Genomic DNA, 22593 nt, shown 5'->3' on the forward strand with positions numbered 1-22593 from the left:
AGCAGGTGGGAAGCCGGTGGGGTATGTTTCCTGGTCGTTGTATGTTTACTGGCCTGTTCAGCAGGGAGGGGATCTGGGGGAGATGGCATGAACCTCCTGTTCCCCAGTGAAACTCCTTGCTGTCAGGTGAAAAGAAGCGGCTGACGACTCCACATGTATCGGAGGAGGCATGTGGTAGTTCTACACCCTCCCCAGACCGACAGTGGAGCAATGCGCGCAACGACCAGCAAGGGAATTGGCATAACGACTAAATTGGGATGGGTGAAAAATACAGAAAGCCCCCCCAAAAATGTTTCTAATTATAATAATATTGCAATTAGATATTCTTTCCAAATCGTTTGGCCCTAGTAGTTTAACCACTCGTGTGTAACTACTGTTTGTGTTTGAACCGCAGGTTTCTTCTAAGATGTGGCTTGACCTCGTGGATAAGTTGACACAGACGGGATTTGCGCTGTTACTGTTGGCACATGTTATTGAAGTCGGTCAAAGCTCCACAGGCTGAGGTCAAAGTGTTAGCCATTAGCACGTATTGGCAAAGATGTAGATGGCAATGGACAAGATATTCCCGACTACAGCAGTTGGGACACAAACAAGCTCTACACTGCCGCACCTTACACAATATTAGTCATACACATGAGTTATTAACACTTTAATCGCCGAAGACGCTGTTCAGCGTCTTTCCCCGCCATGCTTATTCTGCCGAAGACGCTGGACAGCGTCTTTGATATCAATATTTCAAAAATCTGTGATCGAAATCATATTTCTCCCCCGGAGACATTATATGTACTGGTGAGCCCCTCTCAATTCTCCAACGGTTCAAGAGCGCCATCTGGTGGCCGATCGGCCGCTCGCCAAAACAGGAAGTGATGCGGATGAAGTGGTGCTCACCCATATTTCGTCCGGGCACTCGCTATCATTAGCAGGACTCCATCTTGACACAATGGATGTCGATCGGTTGCAAATAACTCGATAAACAACATGATTTGGACGTATATACTATTATACAACCTGGAAATGGATCTGGTATTTCTACATCCCATAATAGGAATATTTCAGTTCCACGCTCATCGTCCAACGACGCGAGGAGGATACAGTAAGATCCAGCGTTATTTGTCAACGTGTTCTTTACTAACTGCTCTAATGATCATATCACCCACACTAGATGAATGATATAACGTTGCCCACGGAATTATAAACGACCCCCCGCCCATCCGGTCAACATCAGATCATACGTAGTAACTCCTAGAAGCACGTCCAGTTGAAATTTTTTATCTCGCCCAGATTCCTACCAAACTGTATTTGATCATCAATATAATGCATTTAGGGCTATAAATCAAGTTCTGGAGAAAGCTGCAGAAAACGATAAAAACATACTTATACTTTAGACCGTATTTTAGTATGAATATGTGAATGAAAAAGTATAACGTTGCTACACCCTGAACAATAGATATAGGACGTTGAATGGGCCATAGTAATGTCAATTTAGCAATACAATTTAAAAAGTTATAGCCCTGCAAAGAAGGGGAACTTCTCCATGTTAAATAGGGCTGGCGAGGGATGGTAAATTATGAATTTAACCCCGGCGATCAAAGTGTTAATAACATATTAATATTAGTTATACATAATATAAGTCTCCTTAATCTACATGGTATTCTCTTAAATATTCACACTGGAGAGCAGGTTCGCAGGTCGACGTGTTCATAAACGTCAAACTGACCCAGGCCTCTCTTATCTCTTCAGATTTGTGGGCCAGGGTCTGAAGATAAGCTATGAACACTGTCAGGGCTCTACCCTGCGGACTTTCAGCACCGACTTCTCCCTCGGCCAGATGGAGTTGCTGGAGTGTCTGTTCCCTTCTGAAGCCCTGAGCGGTGGCTTCCAGAGAGGAGTTCAATACACTGAGGTTAGCGTTTTAAATCTGACGCTAGCGCTCGCGTGACATCACGGCTCTCAGCTTTGACCTGTTGGAACAATGCAAATGAACATGCCGTATAGGAGTGCGTCTCACTTGTTTTACCTGTTCACATTTCAGCTCCTGACATTTGACACCACAGCCAGTGCTGATGCTCCATCTGCCACCTGCCTACATCTGCTCTATAAGCTGGCAGAGCGCAGAGGCCCTCAGGTAAAAAACCCTCATTGTTAGTACAACTAATGACACCGTAGCACTCAGAATACACTCAAAACAAACAGGCTTTCTTTAAAAAATATAAAAACATGTCACTGTATGGGCGGCTGGGTGGCGCTCGTCACCAACGCAAGAGACACCGGGTTTTAATCCGGCTGTCGGCATTGACTCCGGCTTGGGCCGGCCGTCATACTAACTCAATTGGCAGAGTTAGCGGGTGGAAGTCGATGGGTGGTAATCTGGACGTTGTGGACAGTGACTCCTACAGGTCGGTTAGGGGACGCCTGCACAGCAGAGACAGGAAATGGTGGGGGTAGTGTGAGCCTCCCACACGTTACACCTCGCCAATGAAAGTCCGCACTGGCAGGTGAAAAGATGTCACAGGCTGCCTCCTCGTGTATCGGAGGGGACACGTGATGCAAGGCTTCTATCCTCCCTACAACCGGCCAGTGGGGGGCATATGCGAGCAACGTTCAAGACAGGGGAGGGGAGAATTGGCACAGCGAAATTGGGATGGGAGACCAATAGAAAAAGAGGAGAGAGAAAAAGTGGATAAAAAACAAAAAAAAACATGTCACTGTTCGCAGGGTGGCCAGGTGCGCCTCAGCACCATCCCCAGGAGGGCAGAGATCCACGTGGAGTTGGGCACTGTGCGCTCCGAGCTGGACATCAGCATCGTGGACCGACTCAACTCCCTGCTGCAGCCTCAGAAGCTGGCCACTACAGAGATGATGGCCTCCCACATGTACACGTCCTACAATAAACACGTCAGCTTGGTGAGGACAACCGGCGGCGAGGCGGCATCAGTCATAATGTACATTGGCTTCTTACGGGAGCCGGGTTGAAGTAATTTCCACTGGAAACTAAAAGTGTAGAACCCACACAAGGTTCACCCACAATACATCTTTATTGAGCCGTAAGGCAATGCTTCAGCCCTTGCTGGGCCTTTGCCAGGTGTCCAAAGTGGATTGGAGATAAAGTGTGTGGGTTCTACGCTCTGGTTTGCAGCTTGGTAAGGACACCCTAGAAATCCTTGGTATAAGAGTGCTTACTAAAGCATTTCCATAGCTTATAAATGTGTTTTCTGTCCAACTCGTTTTACAGCACAAGGCTTTTGCAGAGGTTTTCCTCGATGACAGCCGCACCCCGGCCAACTGCCACGTATCGCTGACCGTCAACGCCCCAGTGCTGTGTCTGGTCATCCGTTTTCCCATTCCGGACCTGCGCTCCGATCAGGAGAGGGGTGCCTGGTTCAAGAAGTCCTTGCAGAAGGAGGTGCTCTACATCCAGCTGGAGGACCTGGAGATGAAGACAGAGTTCATGGGAGGCAGCTCTCCAGAGCCGACCAAGATGGAGCTCACCTTCAGGGAACTTGTTGGTAGGTAACCCCGGAACACAAAAGCTTCCACACAATCTAATCCCTGGATCCTAAACCTTGAATTTGAAGAACTGTATTTTTTTGGGGGGGGGTGTTCTTTGCCTTGTTTTTCACAGGGAAGTTCCAGGAGGAGCAGGACCAGCCGGCTGTCAGGTTCCTCAGGGTGTCCCACAGCATGGATGGAGACATGACAACATCTGACAGTGGCAAGTTTGACTGGCCAAGGTGGGTCCCACTACCAGCATACTGTAGTCCGCACCAGATTAGGACATTCTCAAACTGTGTCAAGGGGAGCACCAAATAAATTAGATAGAAAATTAGGCCAGGGACCCACATTTGATGAGATCTTATCCCAGTCCCAACTGATAAAGATTGTTGTTGTTGGATATCATTTAGAAAGGAATATGTCTACACTGTAGGTGACTCTTTAAGAGTGGAGAGGGGGAACCCTGTGATCAGAATAGATATATACGTACCTACTCTCATTCATTGTGCTAACTTGTAGGAGAAATACCATAAAACATCTAACAAAGGCAGGGTGTTTTTACATGTTTTGAGAAATAAAGGCAGGTCTCAATTAGAAGCCTGGTCTAGATTCATTCTTTATCTGGTTGCCATTGATGCTGCAAAGCAGTTTTTCCCCCAAAACTGGGGGGTTCATCCTGTAATGGAGGTTCTTTAGTCTCATACCGTTTTGTTCTCGCAGAGTTGTGTTGAAGATGAACCCTACTACGGTCCACTCCATCCTGGAGCGCGTGACGACGGAAGACGACGAGGGCGCAGAGGACCATTCCCCCGAGGAGGAAGAGGAGGAGGGGGCCGCCCACTCGCTGAAAGACGTCTGTGACTTTGGGAAACCGGAGCCGTCGCCTTTCTCTTCGCGCAGGGTCATGTACGAGAATGAAGAGGTGTGTAGTGGCCAAAGGGCCAATTGCTCTAAAGAGATCGGCTACAAAAACAGTCAGGTCCATAAATATTTGGACATTGACATGATTGTTTGAAGAGGTGTGTTTTCAGTCCCTGGTTCTCTTCTCCGGTTTTCAAAAAGAAAATGTCAGCTTGTTCGATTGTCAACTTTCTCTTTCTACCTAAAGTAGAACCTAAAATATACAGGAAATAGACCACGCAATTGCTGGATCCTGAGTCAGTATTTGATCTGCGACGTCTAGGTTGACAGTTTGATCTGTACTCCATGGTTCCATGGTACAGCATAGTCCATGTGCTTTAAGACAGCTTTAATTTGGTCACAGTATTAAATGTGACCATTTTATTTATGGGTTAGTTTGTCCAATTACTTTTGGTCTATTAAAAAACATGTAGGAGCTGTTGTAATTCCTACACTGTTCACCTAATCTGGATGTAAATACCCTCAAATTGAATGAGAATGAAGAGCACATTCAGCCAAAGACTTCCCCCCCCCCCCCCCCCCCCGACACACCACAAACCGCCTGGGCGAGTCCTTTATACCGGCAGCCATCAGGCTCTTCAACCAAGGGCTCGAACGGCCGGCTCTGCTGCCAGGAGAACTATCGTTGTCAGAACTCGGAACGTGAGAACTCAAGACTCATATCCATGTGCACTCATTGTACTATCATCTTGTATATAGTATATATCGGACTGTAAAGCTCTGTATCCCCCCCCCCCTATATCCCCCCCCAATGCTGCTTTGACACCTGCATTTCCCCAAGGGTATTAATATAGGATCATCTTAAATTAAATTAAATCTGCACTTAACACTTTGGGTGCCGCGCTGTTTTTGGGGCCCATATATTCAGTACCAGCATTAAACTAATGGAGTCCGTCACCTTGTTTGTAGAGCTATAACGATATTCTATATTATAGCTATGGTCATTTGACGCTGAGTTTCTTCCGGTCAAGATGTAAAAAATTCATAATTTTTCCATCCATATGTTCCCGTTTTATACCGTGGTGAATATAAGTATGGTTTTAGAGCGGTCTAGGGTAATTCCTGGGAGGCTGGTAATAGCCTGCAACGTGTATTATACTAAATGCATTGGCATTTCGTCCCTACACACACGCTACAATTAAAAAATCAAATGCATATGATAGGTATTATGTTCCATCATGAATGCATGCAAGGGTGGGGGGGTAGTTTTTTGATGCTCTGATCGCCACCAACGGCATACGTTGTGAAGTAACGTTACAGTAACACTTTCGAATCGCAATGAAGGCATGCTCGGATAACGCAAGATTGATATCATATAGCCCTTACCTTGACTAGGATGTGCCCCAAAAAGAATATTCCAATTATCTGATCGCCATTCCAAGTATTGATGTCCATCGTGTCGCCAACATAATCCATCCCACAACACCGATCTGGAGTGTTTGATTCTTCTCAATCCGAGCGTTATGACCGCTCGTCATGCCTGGAGAAAAAGAGCCTAGCCGGACCCATATAATCGACACACAGCCCAAGACACAATGTTTCAAAGGGTGCTCGATACCACCGCCTGGTAGGATGCAGCCGGTACTGCAGCTTCCGAGTCCCAGTATGCATTTTACAGGCAACATACAGCTCCCTGACATTGAATAGGGTATTAAAATCGAAACCCAGAAACGTGTTAACACGTGATTGGCACTGAAAGGGTTAAAGCATATCCTGATTGTTTCATTTCAAGTTCATTGCGGTGGTGTACAGAGCCCAAATTGTGTCGATGTCCAAATATTTATTAACCTGACCGTATATAGTGGGTCACTTCTCTTGGGCTTATTTCAGCAATTCTGGTCTCAAAGGCCATACAATTAGTAATTTCTTAAAAATAAGTCATAATCATGATTTGTTTGATACTGATGTCATTAGTCCCTAATAGTTTGGCTAGTTTTACAGAAGGCACGTAGAGGATAAGGACTATGCAGTAGCAACGTGGAACAGAGGCCTTTACACTGATATATTCTGTGCCAACACATTCGCCAGTTGCATCATTTGAACGTTAGCAAGAGGGCACACTGTTCTGCAAACTGGACCTGTGTACAGAAGCGGTCAGTTCAACAACATTTTGATTGTCCTTATTTGTCCTCAGATGGTCATTCCCGGCGACGTGGTTGAGATGACTGAGTTCCAAGAAAAAGCCATGAACAATTCTCGTTTCATCCTCGAACTGAATTTCCCCAATGTGCAGCTGGCACTGCCAAGCAAGACGTTCTACGAAAAACTCCACAACAGGTACTGAAGTTCACTTGTGTCACTAACGTTTAAAACTGATCCGTTACCTGATCACAATTCTGGCTCATGTAAATATTTGATGTATCGTATGTAATAGTGTTTATGTAAAGACATAATGGGTAGGATGCAGCCACTAGATGGCACTAGATGTCACAACACCCATGTCAGACAAAAACAATGTGGCGCTTACATAGGATTCACTGTACCATGAAACTGAGCAATTGCATGGCCTATTTCCTGTTTTCAGAGACATATTTTAGGTTCTACTTTAGGTAGAAAAAGAGAAAGTTGACGATCAAAGAAGCTGACATTTTCTTTTTGAAAACCAGGGACTGGTTCCGCCTTCGACTAAACAGGGTTTGCACAAGGTCCTTGAAGTGCTTGAATTTTGACAAAAAAAAAGTCAAGGCCTGGAATTTTGACAAACAGCTAAATTTTTTACTCATTCAGCGCCATAAACGGTCTCCATCTCTGCCGCTTCAGGCCAGCTTAAAATGCTCATATTCGTGGTGTTTCACGATGTTTGCAGAGCTGTGTGTGTGTTCTGTATTCTAGCTGTGGAGACAATGGTGTGGCTCATTTGACAGACACTACTTGTAGTCCAACATGTATTCTACACACTGTAGTTTATTACATGCTAAACATCGCACATTCCCAAGATAATCCAGTCTTTTTCCATAGATCGCAAGATAAAGCGCGTTATATGCAATATGCCCAAACCGTTCTGGTTGATCCCCTGAAACCCCAAATACTCTCAAATCAAAGGTATATACCATGTACACATGTACCTTCACAAAATCATCAAGGGGGGGGGGGGTCGTTTTAACTCAAAACTGTGATCGTGTTTGACGAGCATGTTTTACGTCCGGTAAAACACAAAACTGTAATCGTTAGAAAAACATGTTTCAGGTTCGGTAAAATAGATCGCCATCGCGATTACCAGTGTATATGTCTATACACGTTTCGATGGGAAATACGCTTCGGCAACGGAATTTCGAGGCGATCGCTGTGAATCTCTGTTCAAAACGTGTATCCACACCAAGCCATTCCAGTTCAAAGGTAGGCGATACTGCCACCTGGTGATATTCAATCGGCATTGCAATTCCAACGTAGGCAAACGAGCCAGGGATGGCTAGAATGATCCGGATGATGATTTAGAACGGGGATCAGAGGAAAAATATCAAAGGATCTAAAACGTATTAAAGGGGCTATGCACTGCTATTCCTAGCACTATTTGGGCAACTTTACACAATTCCTGTTTGTCTATTGAAGACATTTGTAAGTTTTTTTTCAAAAAAATTCATTGTTTTATATTTCTAATCAAGTACTCGAAACCATCATTTTTCAGCCTCAAGAAATCAGGCTGTTATGGCCTGGCTTCGCCCATAAGCACTTTGAGTGACAGTCAGACCACAGTCTGCACTGGTAGAGGGAGGGAGGGAGGGGGGGGAAGAGAGAGAGTTCAGTTCAGTTCAGAGTTTTTATTTGCCACATGGAATAATACAATCATAGTTTCTTCATTAAAAAATCATAAATAGTCATTCCATGGACAAAAGGAGCAGGAAGAAGAATAAATCTTATAGTTACCTGCCCCTTATTCCTAAACTAACATGTATTTTCTTAATGGTCGGCGTATAACCTTATTTACACAAATAATCATTTATACAGAGAGAGAGAGAGAGAGAGAGAGAGAGACTCTCTTCCTTTCTCTCCCTCCAAAGCGCACGGCCCCGCAGCTCCACTCGCTGATGAGACGGGGCAGCTTTTTTCTTTCTTTCAATCTCCCGTGTGGCGCGCGGCCGGCAGGTACCCCCCCCCCCCCCCCCCCAAGTGCCCCCTCTCTCTCCCTCCCTCCTTCTCTCTTCCTTTCTCTCCTTTCTCTCCCACTCGGCTCTCGCTGATGAGACGGGGCAGCTTTTTTCTTTCTTTCAATCTCCCGTGTGGCGCGCGGCCGGCAGGTACCCCCCCCCCCCAAGTGCCCCCTCTCTCTCCCTCCCTCCTTCTCTCTTCCTTTCTCTCCTTTCTCTCCCACTCGGCTCTCGCTGATGAGACGGGGCAACTTTTTTCTTTTCTTTCTTTCAATCTCCCGTGTGGCGCGCGGCCGGCAGGTACCCCCCCCCCCAAGTGCCCCCTCTCTCTCCCTCCCTCCCTCTCTCTTCCTTTCTCTCCCTCTCGGCTCTCTCTTCCTTTCTCTCCCTCCAAAGCGCACGGCCCCGCAGCTCCACTCGCTGTCTAGTCTAGGTAGAATGGGGGCGGGCATTAGCTCCAACCACAGAGCCAATCGCATCACTGTGCGCCGAATGACGTGACTCAGGACTTCAAATCAAAATGACCCGATTTACTAGAGGAAGAGAGGGGCTGGGCTGAATCGGAGCAATCCGCCAATATGGTATTTAGACCCTAAAACACATTGATACAAACTCCTATTACTATAATACAATGCTAGAGACTGAAAAATGACATTTATAATGCATAGCCCCTTTAAGTGTTTTTTGCGCTCAAGCGTTGGCGAGGAAACACGTAATATTACATGTGTGGTGCTGAATGAGTTAACAAGGTGCTTAAAAATTCCTTGAAATTCAAATCAACCATTCCCATTGAACGTTTTGTTCATCCATGATAAAATAGTTCTGAATCAAGATTATTTTTTTTTATCTAAAGTGTAACTAATTGTCGGAAATTGGTTTTTAAGCCATAAATATTGGATCCGATTTTAAAACGGCATTTAAAAGTGAATTGTATCCTTTTAAATGCCCTTTTAAAATGAAAGATAGTGCTTGGGAAACTACTTGAAAGTCCTTGAATTTCATTTTGCAATGTCTGTGGGAACCCTGACTAAAAACACACCTCTTCAAACAATAATCTGAAATAATATCTGAAGGAAAAGCGTCAGCTAAATGACTAAATTGTAAATTGTAATTGTAATTGACTGCCCACTAGCAGTGCATTTATCCAATCAGGTGCATTCCATGTGGGGAAGTAGGGAGGGGATACATGTACGCATTGCAACATGCACATTACCTACATGCACTGCCCAAAGATGCCCAGAAACGTCACAAGCACAGCAAAATAAGGCAATCCAGGCAGAGGGAAGGATCTCTGCAGATAAAGACACCATCACACACTTCTAGTGGGCCACAAGTGATTATTGAGAGGGATTATGTTTGCGCAAGTCTATACATTTCTTTTATTTTTTTGATGAATTCTACTCCATATGCCTTTAACCAACCCTAGTTGTTCTTCTAGAATAAACAATGACCTGCTGCTGTGGGAGCCCACTGCTCCTTCACCGGTGGAAACTGTGGAGAGCATGCCGTACGGAGTTGGACTGTCGGTGGCCAGTCAGCTGATCAACACCTACAGCAAGGACGGCTTCAGCCAGTTCCGTTCCACTGGGCCCGAGGGTGAGAACAGAATACATCTATAATAAAATAAATCATATAAAAGTTGCATTTGGTCCAAGTGCTAAACGCTTCGGTAGAAATGAATGACAGAAATGAAGTCAAAACGAGAATTGGAAATGCACACGGAGCGTACAGAACTTCTGTCTCCATGACAATCATGCAGCATTGATGCACAAGCAAAGATATCATCAACGGCTCCACACAGTATGACAGACACATGTGGCACTAACAGGACATACACATACAGCGCATGGGGATTGCAAGACAAACAACAGACTGTACGCTACACTGATCACTCCATACTGAATAGGGTTGAGTATATTGTTGGAAATACTTCAATATCGGTATCATTTTTTAAGTTTGTTTGTTTATTTATTTTTTTAGGACAGTGCACATGAATGAACATCTTCAGTTTCCCACATCAATGTAAATGTGCCAGATTTGAGCTAATTAGCTAGTTTCCATCTGTAGTCCCTGCCTACCATGCATGTATTTATGGTGTGGGAGGAAACTGGAGTACCCAGAGGAAACCCACGCAAACACAGGGAGAACATGTAAACTCCACACAGAAAGGCCCCTGCTGGGGTTTAATCAATACTTTTTTTCTATTCCTGTCTTTGTTGAATGGAAGCACATTTCATAATGCAACATTTTTATGCATTTTTATATGCCATCTGCTTTTACTGAATATAATCTCACTAGATAGAATCACACTATGCTAAATCTCTATTATTATTATTATTATTATTATTATTATTATTATTATTATTATTATTATTATTATTATTATTATTATTATTATTATTATTATATCTTTTCTTTTTACTTGCATTTTTATTAAGTTTGATCTTACAATGACAAAAACAACACAACAATGTGACGTGGGCTTTTCTCCCTTATTTATAATGTAACATCGTCTTCTAATTCCATCCCTCCCAATTTGTAGTGTCGTAAATATATATTTTTTAATTTATATATATTATATATTCATTTTTTTCCATTTCGATCCAAATTTCTCCTTGTTCCCTCAATATATGTGTAAAACATTCCTCGTCATATATTTCCTAGACTATACCCAACCACTGCTCCTTTGTAGGTGGATCCACCCTGTACCATGCTCTTGTTATGGTTTTCTTGCTGGCTGCTAGCAATGCCATCATCAGGTATCTGCCCCCCCCCCCCCTTGTATGTTTTCCTGTGTCAGATTCCCCAGGTGTAATACCAGACCTGTCTTAGGCACTTCACAACCCAGTATCCCCTTTAATATTTCCCACAGACTGAATCTGTATTTTCAATAAATTAAAAGAAATTAAAAAACATAAACTTAGAAGGAAATCCCTAGTGGTCATGTGGTTACTGAACAACTGTGTGGTGTTTGTTGTAGAGGAGGACAGCGGCTCAGAGGAGGAGACCCTGCAGTACTACTGCCCCGTCCCCGACCTGGGCCTCCGGTCTCGCAGGAGGAAAAAGCCCAAAGCCCAGAGCAAGACCTCCCAGAGTCTGTTCTCCGTCGTCCTCAGTGTGAACCACGGACTGGTGTCTCTACAAACGAACGCCAAGGTAACCTCCACACTGATTTATATGTAAAGCTTCACTATGTTGTTTCAGGAGTAAAGCTTAGAGCTTATTTCTAATCGCAACACAAATTGGAAAGAAAAAAATACCTTTTTTCAATGTTATTGGTTAGAAGATGCATCTTGTTATTGGAGTTGCAGTGCGGTTGCAGGGCCGAACAGATCGTTTCTTTCTCTTGGGGCACATTCTTTGCTTGGTGCTGAAGGTACACTGCGTACCATTTTGACTTTAAAGATCCCCTCTTCTCAAAAATTTGTTTTCTTATGGTTAACTACTCTTGGAGGCATGACTTTGACTATAGAGATTATTTTGTGCAGAACTTGTTCTCTGGAGAGGGAGAGCTTCTTCCTGTACTTCCCTGAAATCGGAGTTGCATGTGTGATGTCACTAATAGGTCGACCTCTCATCGTCCAATATGTGGTAGCTTCAGCGTACACAGAAAGCAGAGTAGGTACAGTATTGACATGTCTTGAAAGAATAGAAGCTGTTGACTTGGAATTCCTGGTAAACATCAATGGCTGCGTGTTTGCAATTTGCATATTCATAGATCCATGCATTCCCAATAAGGGTAAAGGTGTAGAGATGCTGCCAAGACATTATCAGTAGTTTATTGAACAATTTGGTAGAAAATAAATATATTTATACGATTGTTGTTCAATACTTCAGATTTATAAGGATTTAAAATGCATATCTTGAGGGAAAATGTCTACCTCAAAACATCACAGTGCAACTTTTTATTATTATTTAAAAAATTATGTAGAAAGTTATTAGAGGTAGAGCAGTCGTCTCGTAATCCGGAGGTTCCCGGTTTGATTGAAATTAATAGGCAATGGTATTTGCTCCAACTAGGTAAACTGTCTCTCCCCCCTCTATTTTCACCCTTGATGGTTGTTCTATTGAGGTTATTGAAACTTACAAATACCATGGCATCTGGCTGGACAAGAACCTAGATTTTAAACATCATAATGATGCTTTAATCAAAAAACTTAAATTCACAGTTGCTTTTTTCACAATTAGATTATGGTGACATAGTTTATAGATTTGCTTGTCCTACTGCCTTAGCCAAACTCGATCCGCTTTACTATGCCACTCTGAGATTTATCTCCAACTCACCATATACAATAGGACGCATCACTGTACACTTTACTCACTAATTGGTTGGACTTCACTGGCTACACGCAGGTTGCAGCACTGGTATGTTATATATAAGGCTGTTCTTGGTCAACTTCCTTGGTACATAAGTTCCAAGCTTGAATTAATTCAAAACTCCCTCAATCTCAGATCCAGCACCTGGATGCGCTTTAAAATACCGCCCGTGCGGACTGAGGCAAGTAAAAGAAGCCTATTTTATTTTGGTCCTTGCTCCTGGGATGACCTCCAGACACGTCTCAAATTGACCTCTCCGATCTTTTTTTTTTAACAGTTTATTTTTTGGCGTTTTATTGCTACTGGGCAGTCCAGTAGAGAGAGACAGAGGAGGAATGGGAGACAGAGCGGGGGGAAGACATTCGGCAAATAACGACGGGTTCGGGAGTCGAACCCGGGTCGGCCGTGTCGCGGCTGAGCGCGCTATGTGGTTCGCCACTGGGGCGCCCCCCTCTCCGATCTCTTTGTGTTGCTTCAAACTAAAAATATCTGAAATCCTTGCCACCTGCTGCTCCTGCTTTGATGTGTAGCACTTTTCTACAGGTTGATTGTTACTGTTTTATTGTGCTTGTATTTTATTAAGCTGAATTTATTTAATTTTTAATTTTTTATATTATAAATTATCCTCCTGGGCAGCGTGTCAAAGTGTGCTTGAGCGAGACACTTAACCCTAACTGCTCCCAATGAGCTGGTTGGCACCTCTGCTGTCAGTGTGTGAATGTGTGAGTGAATGGGTAAAATGTGAGGAACAAATTGTAAAGCGCTTTGGATAAAAGTGTTATATAAATTGACAATTTTTTTTTTTTTTTTTTTAGAAGGAAGATAAGACTGTATTGAAGAACCGCCACGGGGAGTTCTGGCTGGAGGTGAAGAACGGAGTTCTGTTCAGTGTGACCCAGTATGAAGGCTACAAAGATCAACACTATATCTGCTTCCACACCAGTAGCATCTGCATGTATCACCAAGGTAAACCAGGAGAACTCGAGCCTGATTTAAAGAACACACTTCTCATTTAGTAGAGCCTTGGGTGAACATATACAATATGTCAGTAGTACTACGGACTGGAAATGGTAACTGTGCACAGATATACTGTATCTGGTTTCTCAAGTCTGGATTTCATGATTCACTGCGTCAAATGATGCCATCATTCCTAGGGCAATATAAAAAGATATATATACCTGGTGAATGGCTCTCTTTTGACTCCCAGCCTCCCCTAACTGTTTTTAATTTCTCTAAAACATCGCCATGCATTGATGATGTCGTTTTGATGCAGTGAATCCTGAGATCCAGACTTTAGGAACCGGAAATGAAAATCTGAGCAGTGTTGCTATTTTCAGCCAGAGCCTGACTGAGGCTCTACTAAATTAGATTGTATATTGGTTCACAGTGTTTTAGTTTCCTTTATGTGCTACAGTGTGTCTGAATCTGATGTGTATAGAATAGATTGCACAAACTCTTTCTCTCTGCCTAAGTTACTTGACGAACACAGAATAAGCAACACAAGAAGGTTAGTTTCACCCAATATGTCCTGGCCCCTGTGCCGTGCCGTGCCGCCTGGTCGTCACGTCCTCCAAGTTCTGTTCTAGCTCTAGTTCTATAAAGTTGTTCATGATATTGCCCCTCCTACTGTGGGTCCTCAAAAACTGCCATCACTATAGAGGAGACCGAGACCCCTTTACCTAAACGTATCCCGACCCCCACAACAGCTGTCAATCCCACAGCTAGGTTTGCCTAACCTCCAGAATTAAAGTTAAGAACATTTGTTCTGGTACCACCCCAGTAATTCAACATTTTCATCTTATATGCATGTGAGAGTCATTGCTCTCATAGAGATGGACGAAGTGAGACCTAGATTCCATGATACAAAGGAGGATGTCATTGATTGAAATTTCTTTCTCATGGTGTGCCTGGTCTTAATTATTCTGGTTGAAACCGTTTCTAAATGTGTACCTCTCTAGACTCTTGACCACAGCTGTTCCATAAGCCTTCTCCCCCCTCCAGGTCACACATCCAATCTGGTACAATTGACACGATTCTTTCCAGAGTAGCTCACCCCTAATCAAATATGGCTCAAGATGATATACTTCTGTGGTGAATCTGGGTCCACCTCAGAATCCATGTTCATGTAGTCTTACTCTGTTTGTATGTTTAGGCCTTGTGGAAGGTGACGCCTCTGCCTCAGACGCCAAGTTTCCCTGCAGGACGCGTCCTCATTGGTTGGAGCCAGGCATCTACCAATCAGAGATGGCCTCTGAGAGATCCTCAACCCCCTCTGAGGGCATCGGCCTGGAGGCCCACAGCATGCTGTCGGTTGCCGTCAAAATCTCCTCGCAGAACACAGACCGCAATGTCAAGGTAGGGTCTTGTGCCGGGGTGTAGGTTTGATTTGAGATTTGGTAGGGACACTTGATATGTGAAGAATCTTTTTTTTTTTTGCACTTGCTGCATACAAATTGATGGCAAATTGGGTCCAAAAAAGGTAAAAAGATTTCAGAGATGTGCCTATGACTTTTCTATATGGTCATTGATACATTAGGATGTGAGATTTACAACACATTTGGAGGAAAGTCCAGGTTGTTGATTGGATATTGCAGATAATAGGATAGCTTGCTTATAGGTTCTTGATGCAGCTGTCAACCTACACTTTTGCAACAGTGGCTCTGTTTTCCAAGACCGTGATGTTGTGAATTATAATACTAAAACGAGTTTCACTCTGCAATTTCTTTGGTAGGGACAATTTGTGTTTCCATGGATATGTTTTTCTGGTCCGTACTGAACATCTCTATTTCAGTTCAGTATCGGCTTTCTCATCTTGACACACTGCTTTGTGCTTCTTCTACAGGAGTTCCTGGTGGCAGTGGGAGTGAGAGGGGCTACACTCCAGCATAGAGTGGTCCCTCCTAGCCTGGGCTGGTATGATCAGGTAGGTCTTCACTCTTCAGGATAGGTTTTCCAAACCCTCTGGTCGGGACTCCACTGATACTAATACGGGGTCACTAGAGAAACTCCAAATTGAAGTAAAAGAACTGTAAAAACGGCTTGATCGTTCATTTGAAAATGAAATGACTGAACTACTGTCCTGGACTGCACAGAAAACACTATGAAAGCCAGGCATTCTTACTACCCTGTACTCAGCCGTGATGACAATCTCACAACAGGAGATGGATTTCTGTCTCCCTGCGGCACGGTGGTGTAGTGGTTAACACTGTCGCCTCACAGCAAGAAGGTCCAGGGTTCGATTCCCGCTTGGGGACCAGGTTTCCATGATGCCAGGTACTCAGGTGGGGTATCTCCCAGGCCTTTCTGTGTGGAGTTTGCATGTTCTCCCCGTGCTCGCAAGGGTTTCCCCCCCGATAAGATAAACCCAATGGAAAAACATGCACAACAGATCGCTAACGCTGTGGCGTCCTTGACGAAGACGGACAGGAGCACTTGGATTGGTCCCCGGGGCGTGGCTCACGTTGACGCCCTATCTGCTCCCGGCTGCCCATGGGGGGAAGGACAACGGGATGGGAAAAGTGCAGAGAGACATTTCATTGGCGACTCAGTGCATGTGTGTGTTCCTGTGGGTCGCCCATCTCGCGTGTGTGTGTTAAAAAAACTGCATGACAAATAAAGACTTCTAGTCTAACAATTATTATTATAATGAAACATCGTTTTTTTTTTTTTTTTTTTGATCCACTTTTTCTCCCATTTTCTATATTTTCTCCCATCCCAATTTCGTATCATCCAATTCAACCCTCCCCTGTCACGAACGCTGTTTCTTGCCTCCCACAAGCCGGCTGCAGTGAGGACTAAGTCATACATAGCACAAGTCCCCTCCGGTACTTGAGGTAACAGCAGTCGCATCTTTTCACCTGCGCAGCTCGACCTCTCAGTGTCGGGGAGTAACGCGTGGGAGGCTCACGCTGCCCCCGACACTTCCTGATTCTACTGCGCAGGCGCACCAACCGACTTGTAGGAGTCGCTTGTTCACAACGTTCGATCCCCACCCTTCAGTTTTTCCCTCCCCGTAATACGGCCAATGTGTATTACTGCGGACGACCAGCCAAACTGAAAAACAATGTGGAGAGCTGGATTCGAACACGCGAATCCTAGCGTCTCCACACTGGTGGCGAGTGCCTTAGACCACTACACCACCTAGCCGCCTATAATGAAACATCGTTATGCACTCAGTTCAATGTGTAGTTGGTAGGATGGACATGAATTTCCTGACTGCAATATGGGGTCACCCTGCTTTAGTGCAACATGGGGACAGTAGACTACTAAACAAATTGTAGTGTAGCTATCTTGTTATTAAAGTGTAAATTGAGAATATGTCAACCCCTAGCTCGCCCTACTCACTACTTACCAAAGATATTGTTGATTGGTGGAGTCCTTTCTCAGCATAGCCCATTTCCAATGTACAGTTTCTTCCCCTTCGGATGTATATATTTTTATGATCTCTTTTTCTCACACAGTACTGTATATTTTTATGTCATAAATGTCTTGATGAATTGAAAATGGAGGACCCTGATGTAAACAAGACAAGTCAAGTCTTTTTCTGGTCTGCATCCTCTTAGCAGTTGTTTGTATTGAGCCGTACTGTATTGTACCCATTCTGCAATAGGGAAATAGGGCTACGGGTCCAACATTTGACACTTGCCCTTTTTAAGGGTTCTAAAATCATTCAAAGTGAGTAGAGTATAATCATTCTGATTGATTTAACAGATGGTGGACTTCCTGAATGTCTCTGATGAGCCTGTGTTGGGCTACACGCCCCCTGCCTCTGTCACCACCCTGCACCTGCACCTGTGGAGCTGCTCTCTGGACTACAGGTGCCGCGTGAAGCCATGTCTCGAGCGTTCTTATTTACGTTATATTTTTATATTGTTCATATTAGTTCATGAAGACGTTCTCTATTATCTGTTTATTTGTGTTTTCAGACCCCTGTACCTGCCGCTCAGGTCGCTGTTGGTCGTGGAGACCTTCAGCATCTCCAGCAGCGTCTCACTGGACCACTCCTCCTCCACGCTCCGGTACATGAGATGCACTGGTCCTGTCACTCATACAGAGGATTCAGATTAACATTCAGATTATTTTATTCTCACAGCTTTTTTAAATGTACATACATTCAGAAAAACGTGAGATGCTTGTTTTTCCCGGGCTCTTCAACCATAGTAGATTTGTAGACAACAATATACAACGATCTATACAAACTATACAATACAAGGTAAAAAAAAACTGTGGGTTAAACAAAACAATGTAATGATTCTATAATGTAAATAGCAGCAGTGTGTAATGAGTGGAGAACCCAGATCCTTTACTGAAGGACGGGGCGACAGTGGCTCAGGAGTTAGAGCGGTCGTCTGGTAGTCAGAAGGTTCCCGGTTTGATTCCCGCTCCTCCCGGGAAGCGTATTGATGTGTCGTTGACCAAGACACTTAACCCCTAATTGCTCCTGATATGCAGGTTAGCACCTTGCATGGTTGCCTCCGCCGTCGGTGTGTGAATGGGTGAATGTGAGGAACAAAAATTGTGAAGCGCTTTGGATAAAAGTGCTATATAAATGCAGCATTTACCAAATACCCTGATAGAATAGTCCTCTGAACTTCCATTCAAATTTATACTCAAGTAAAAAAGGGCACTTGATCTTTTTGATGCTACTCTTTTAGGTTAGGCTGAAAAGGTTGGTCAATTTGGCTGACTTGAAGTTGAAAAGGACATTATTTGTACAAATTGATTACATCTCTTGTACGAAAACCCCTTTTTAATTAAAGTAATTCGTCCTTACAGGTGTTAAAGATAAATAAAGTGGAGTACAAATTAGGACATTTCCATTGAGATATCTAAAATGGCTATAAAATACACAATCCTCACAATTGTACTTAAGCGCAATACTAGAGCAAAAGCACTGAGTTACTTCCCACCCCCAACAGATAATTAGTGTTGTTACAGTTGACGGATTGAAGAATGTCTCATTACAAAGTATATTGTTATTCACAGGATCATTTTGGATGAAGCTGCTTTGTTCCTCTCGGACCGGAATAACGCTGTCTCTGTCAATCTAACACGAGGTAGGCTAAGTACTAGGGGTGTAACGGTACACAGAAGCCACGGTTCGGTACGTACCTTGGTTTTGGGGTCACGGTTTAGTACGAGTTTGGTACAAAACGGGGGGAAAGCTAAAACAATCCCAAATGTATAAGGCTAGGTTTCATTTCATTTATTTTGAACAGACTGTAGTACAAGTTATACTTAGTTCCACCTAGGCTTGCCACAGTAGTTTGTGATACCGGTGTTACTCGTATTCAGGCATCCACCAAGTAAATGACCCCCGGTGTATGCTTTTTAAGTTTCAGTTTCACTTCTAGAGTAGCAGCTCGACTGGAGAGGAGCTCAGATGACCAGTCCAGACTAGCAAAAGTAGAGATGGGAAGAAACAGCCCAGTGTATAGTGTGGTGCAGTTGTTAAATTGCTCTGTCCCCTTGTCATCAAGCCTTTACAAGCATCAACATTTTATTTATCATCTAAATTTTGGCAACACAAGCTTATAAGATATTGAGCATCATTGTGTAAAACGTGCAACCCTAGTTCCACCTAGTGTCGTATAGTCCCCCTTGAGACATTCAACCCTAGTTCCATCTAGTGTCGTATAGTCCCCCCTGAGACGTATTCAACCCTAGTTCCACCTAGTGTCTATAGTCCCCCCTGAGACGTATTCAACCCTAGTTCCACCTAGTGTCTTTAGTCCCCCCTGAGACATATTCAACCTTAGTTCCACCTAGTGTCGTATAGTCCCCCCTGAGACGTATTCAACCTTAGTTCCACTTAGTGTCATATAGTCCCCCCTGAGACATATTCGTTGTATAGCTCGACGTACCGAACCGAACCGAACCGATTACTCGTACCGTTACACCCCTATTAAGTATCAATAAAGTGTTTGATTGTAAAATGATTGAAGAAGACGCTACATTGCCTGACCCTGCCTTGTGTCGCATCTCACAGATTATGTGCAAGTCGTAGACATGGGAACATTGGAACTAAGGATCACAGCGGTCAAGCCTGGAGTGGATGGAGTGTTGGTAAGACGTTTGCAATCCAGTAATCAACATAGGGCTGCTCGATTATGGCAAAAATCATAATCACGATTATTTGTGGCTCCCTCCCTCCTCCCTCTCAACACAAGCTGAAACTAACTGTTTGGGCTTGGGGGGGGGGGGGGGGGTGCACCACTGTAAAGGAAGGGTGTGCTGCATTTACAACACAAGACAAAATAAGAACGATGTGGCACAATAATCGTTTTATCTCGATTATCTTGTTTTCACGATTGCAGGAAGACAAAATCGCAATTGAAACTCAATTAATCGTCCAGCCCTGAATCGACATAAACATTTATCGGCTTCTCTCACTCTTGGATCACACGTTTTGATTTTCTGTCTGTTTGTTTGTTTTTTAGACTGAGCCCAGATTGGAGCTGCGCTGCTCCAGTGATGCCATCCATATCAGGACGTGTTCCGACTCGTGTGCTGCCCTGATGAACCTCATCCAGTACGTGGCGAGCTACGGAGACTTACTGCCCCCTGCAGAGCAGGTGGTCCAGAGCAGCAGCACACAGAGACCCAAGGTCAGTATTGACACAGAATTCATGACCTCAAGACGACTGTGTCATTATAGAGCGCTAGTTGCCAGAGGAACTCTCATCATAACGTCTTACTTTGAATACATCTTTTGGACAGGCGGATTTTGCCAGCCGACCTCCGTCTCGGACCCCTCTGCTTCCTGAGACAGAGCAGCAGATGCTGCAGGACCTGATGAGCGAGGCTATGGAGGAGACCGACGGTCAGCATGTACTGGGCATGCAACAGAACGGTGAGATGGCTATATATTCAGCCAATACAACCTTGCATTTACAAGCTTCATAAACATTTGTTTGTAATTGTATTTCCATGCCGTTTCCCCACTCACACAGGCATACACGAGGAGCGAAATCATGACCAGGACCCTCCTCGTTCAGACCTATTCCTATTTCCAGATGAGAGTGGGAATTTGACCCAGGAGTCGAGCCCTACATACCCCATACTGCACTCTCCACTCATCACCCCTGTGCCCACCCTGGCCCAAGAGGCAGATGACTTCTGCATCCTAGAGACGCCGGGCTCCAGGGGAGCGGTAAGGATGCACTCAGCTGTGTAGTCAGGGTTTCTACAGTCATGCATACACAGACATGGCATGGATTTAGAGAATTTAGCTTTCCAGGCTTGGAAGAGCTATAGAAAATGTGCAAAAACTTTAGTAAAAGTCATAGACATTGGTCAAGTATTCATATTGAACACAGCTGTTTGCCAATGTACAGTAGGCACACTGAAGAGATGGTAACCCTAAGCCCACAGCTACATCACGTCCCAGATGTGAGTTGTACTCAGCCAAGGAAGAGATGGGACATTCAAACATGAAAATAGTGATAAATGTTGTGTGTCATCCGTTTTAGGATCTAGACCAGGAGCCAGTGGTGAACAAACTGACCTCAGACTCTGTAGTGATTAAAGACGACCACTTCAGTGAGCCTCTGGACAGCGGTGACTCCAGCCGTGGGGCCATGAACTTCCCCGTCCCAGAGGTGCGCTACCTCATTAGGGAAATCTCTGTCATCTGGCACCTGTACGGCGGGAAAGACTTTGGGAATTCTACTGTCACCGCTTCTCCTGCCAGGAGCCAGGGGTGAGCCATGTTCCAACCCTAACACACATCCAATCTTGAGTAGAATTGTAAAAAGCCTCATGGAATGTGTTTTAAATGGGATATAGACTTGATTTATTTTGCCCTGTTGCATGTATTTGTTGTAGATCTACCCCTCACAGCTCCCCCTCCCAGACACCGGTCAGACAGGGCAGGGCTGGAGGCCGGGCGGCTGGTGGGAGAGGAAGGAACCCTGACGTCCTGATGGAGATCCAGCTCAGCAAGGTAAAGCTCCTCCTCTGCTGATTTTAAAACAGTCTTTTCAAATAACACAAATGTCACTGTCACATAATCACCCAGATACGAAGGTCCTCACCACTGACTCCTCTCTCACCTGTGATACATGACTTCAAAGTCAACTCGCTGTCCTCTGCCTTTTGTCTGCCCCCCCCCAGGTGAGATTCCAGCACGAGGTGTACCCACAGGCCCAGGTGGCTTCTGGGTCAACGACGGACCAACCCGTGTCCCGGCAGGTGTTCATTGTACAGGACTTGGAGATTCGAGACAGACTGGCCACCTCGCAGATGAACAAGTTCCTGTACCTGTATTCCAGCAAGGAAATGCCTCGCAAGGCCCACTCTAACATGGTGAGAAGGCCACACAATCACAGCAACAACAACCCACGTGATGGTATTGACCTAGAGCAGTGGTTCTCAAACTATGGGTCACGACCCAAATTGGGGTCGCGGGTAGGTGACAGTGCATTGGAAAGTAAAAAATTAAAAAAAAAAAATATCTGGCAACATATTTTGGCTAAATATGCCTCGTTTTATAAATGTGTATTGATAACATAGTGCTGTAATAAAATGTTCTAATAAATATGCATGATCAAGTTCAACAACATGTGCTTTTATTTTGATATTCCTTAATTCCACTTTGAAATTACGCAATGTGGGGTCCCCAAAAAAAATCCTAAATAAAATGGGGTCACTGTATGAAAAAGTTTGAGAACCCCTGACCTAGAGGTTTGGTAAACATAAGGAGGCTTGTGATACACTGTGATAGGCCTGTGATACACTGCGATAGGCCTGTGATAGGCTTGTGATACAGCACTCACCG

General features: G+C 44.3%; 1 protein-coding gene across 2 annotated transcripts in view; it reads left to right on the forward strand.

Annotated features, from left to right (window-relative positions):
- Window positions 1-22593, forward strand: part of atg2b (autophagy related 2B) — a 51128-nt gene that overhangs the window by 20198 nt on the left and 8337 nt on the right. For both annotated transcript variants that reach the window (XR_014619524.1, XM_084311056.1), the window contains exons 13-34: window positions 1741-1903; window positions 2033-2125; window positions 2716-2904; window positions 3233-3506; window positions 3623-3731; window positions 4213-4414; window positions 6548-6690; window positions 9937-10094; window positions 11479-11654; window positions 13631-13781; window positions 14968-15170; window positions 15658-15738; window positions 17526-17632; window positions 17741-17833; window positions 18801-18871; window positions 19804-19880; window positions 20255-20422; window positions 20535-20667; window positions 20768-20967; window positions 21287-21516; window positions 21642-21759; window positions 21930-22121. Coding sequence is in view for 1 of the 2 variants with exons in the window: in XM_084311056.1 (XP_084167182.1) it covers window positions 1741-1903; window positions 2033-2125; window positions 2716-2904; window positions 3233-3506; window positions 3623-3731; window positions 4213-4414; window positions 6548-6690; window positions 9937-10094; window positions 11479-11654; window positions 13631-13781; window positions 14968-15170; window positions 15658-15738; window positions 17526-17632; window positions 17741-17833; window positions 18801-18871; window positions 19804-19880; window positions 20255-20422; window positions 20535-20667; window positions 20768-20967; window positions 21287-21516; window positions 21642-21759; window positions 21930-22121 (3331 nt within the window). In the remaining variant the exon portion in view is untranslated. The remainder of the gene's footprint in view (window positions 1-1740; window positions 1904-2032; window positions 2126-2715; window positions 2905-3232; window positions 3507-3622; window positions 3732-4212; window positions 4415-6547; window positions 6691-9936; window positions 10095-11478; window positions 11655-13630; window positions 13782-14967; window positions 15171-15657; window positions 15739-17525; window positions 17633-17740; window positions 17834-18800; window positions 18872-19803; window positions 19881-20254; window positions 20423-20534; window positions 20668-20767; window positions 20968-21286; window positions 21517-21641; window positions 21760-21929; window positions 22122-22593) is intronic.

The sequence above is a fragment of the Notolepis coatsorum genome (genome assembly GCF_963971535.1).
Source record: "Notolepis coatsorum genome assembly, chromosome: 3".
Lineage (NCBI taxonomy): Eukaryota > Metazoa > Chordata > Actinopteri > Aulopiformes > Paralepididae > Notolepis > Notolepis coatsorum.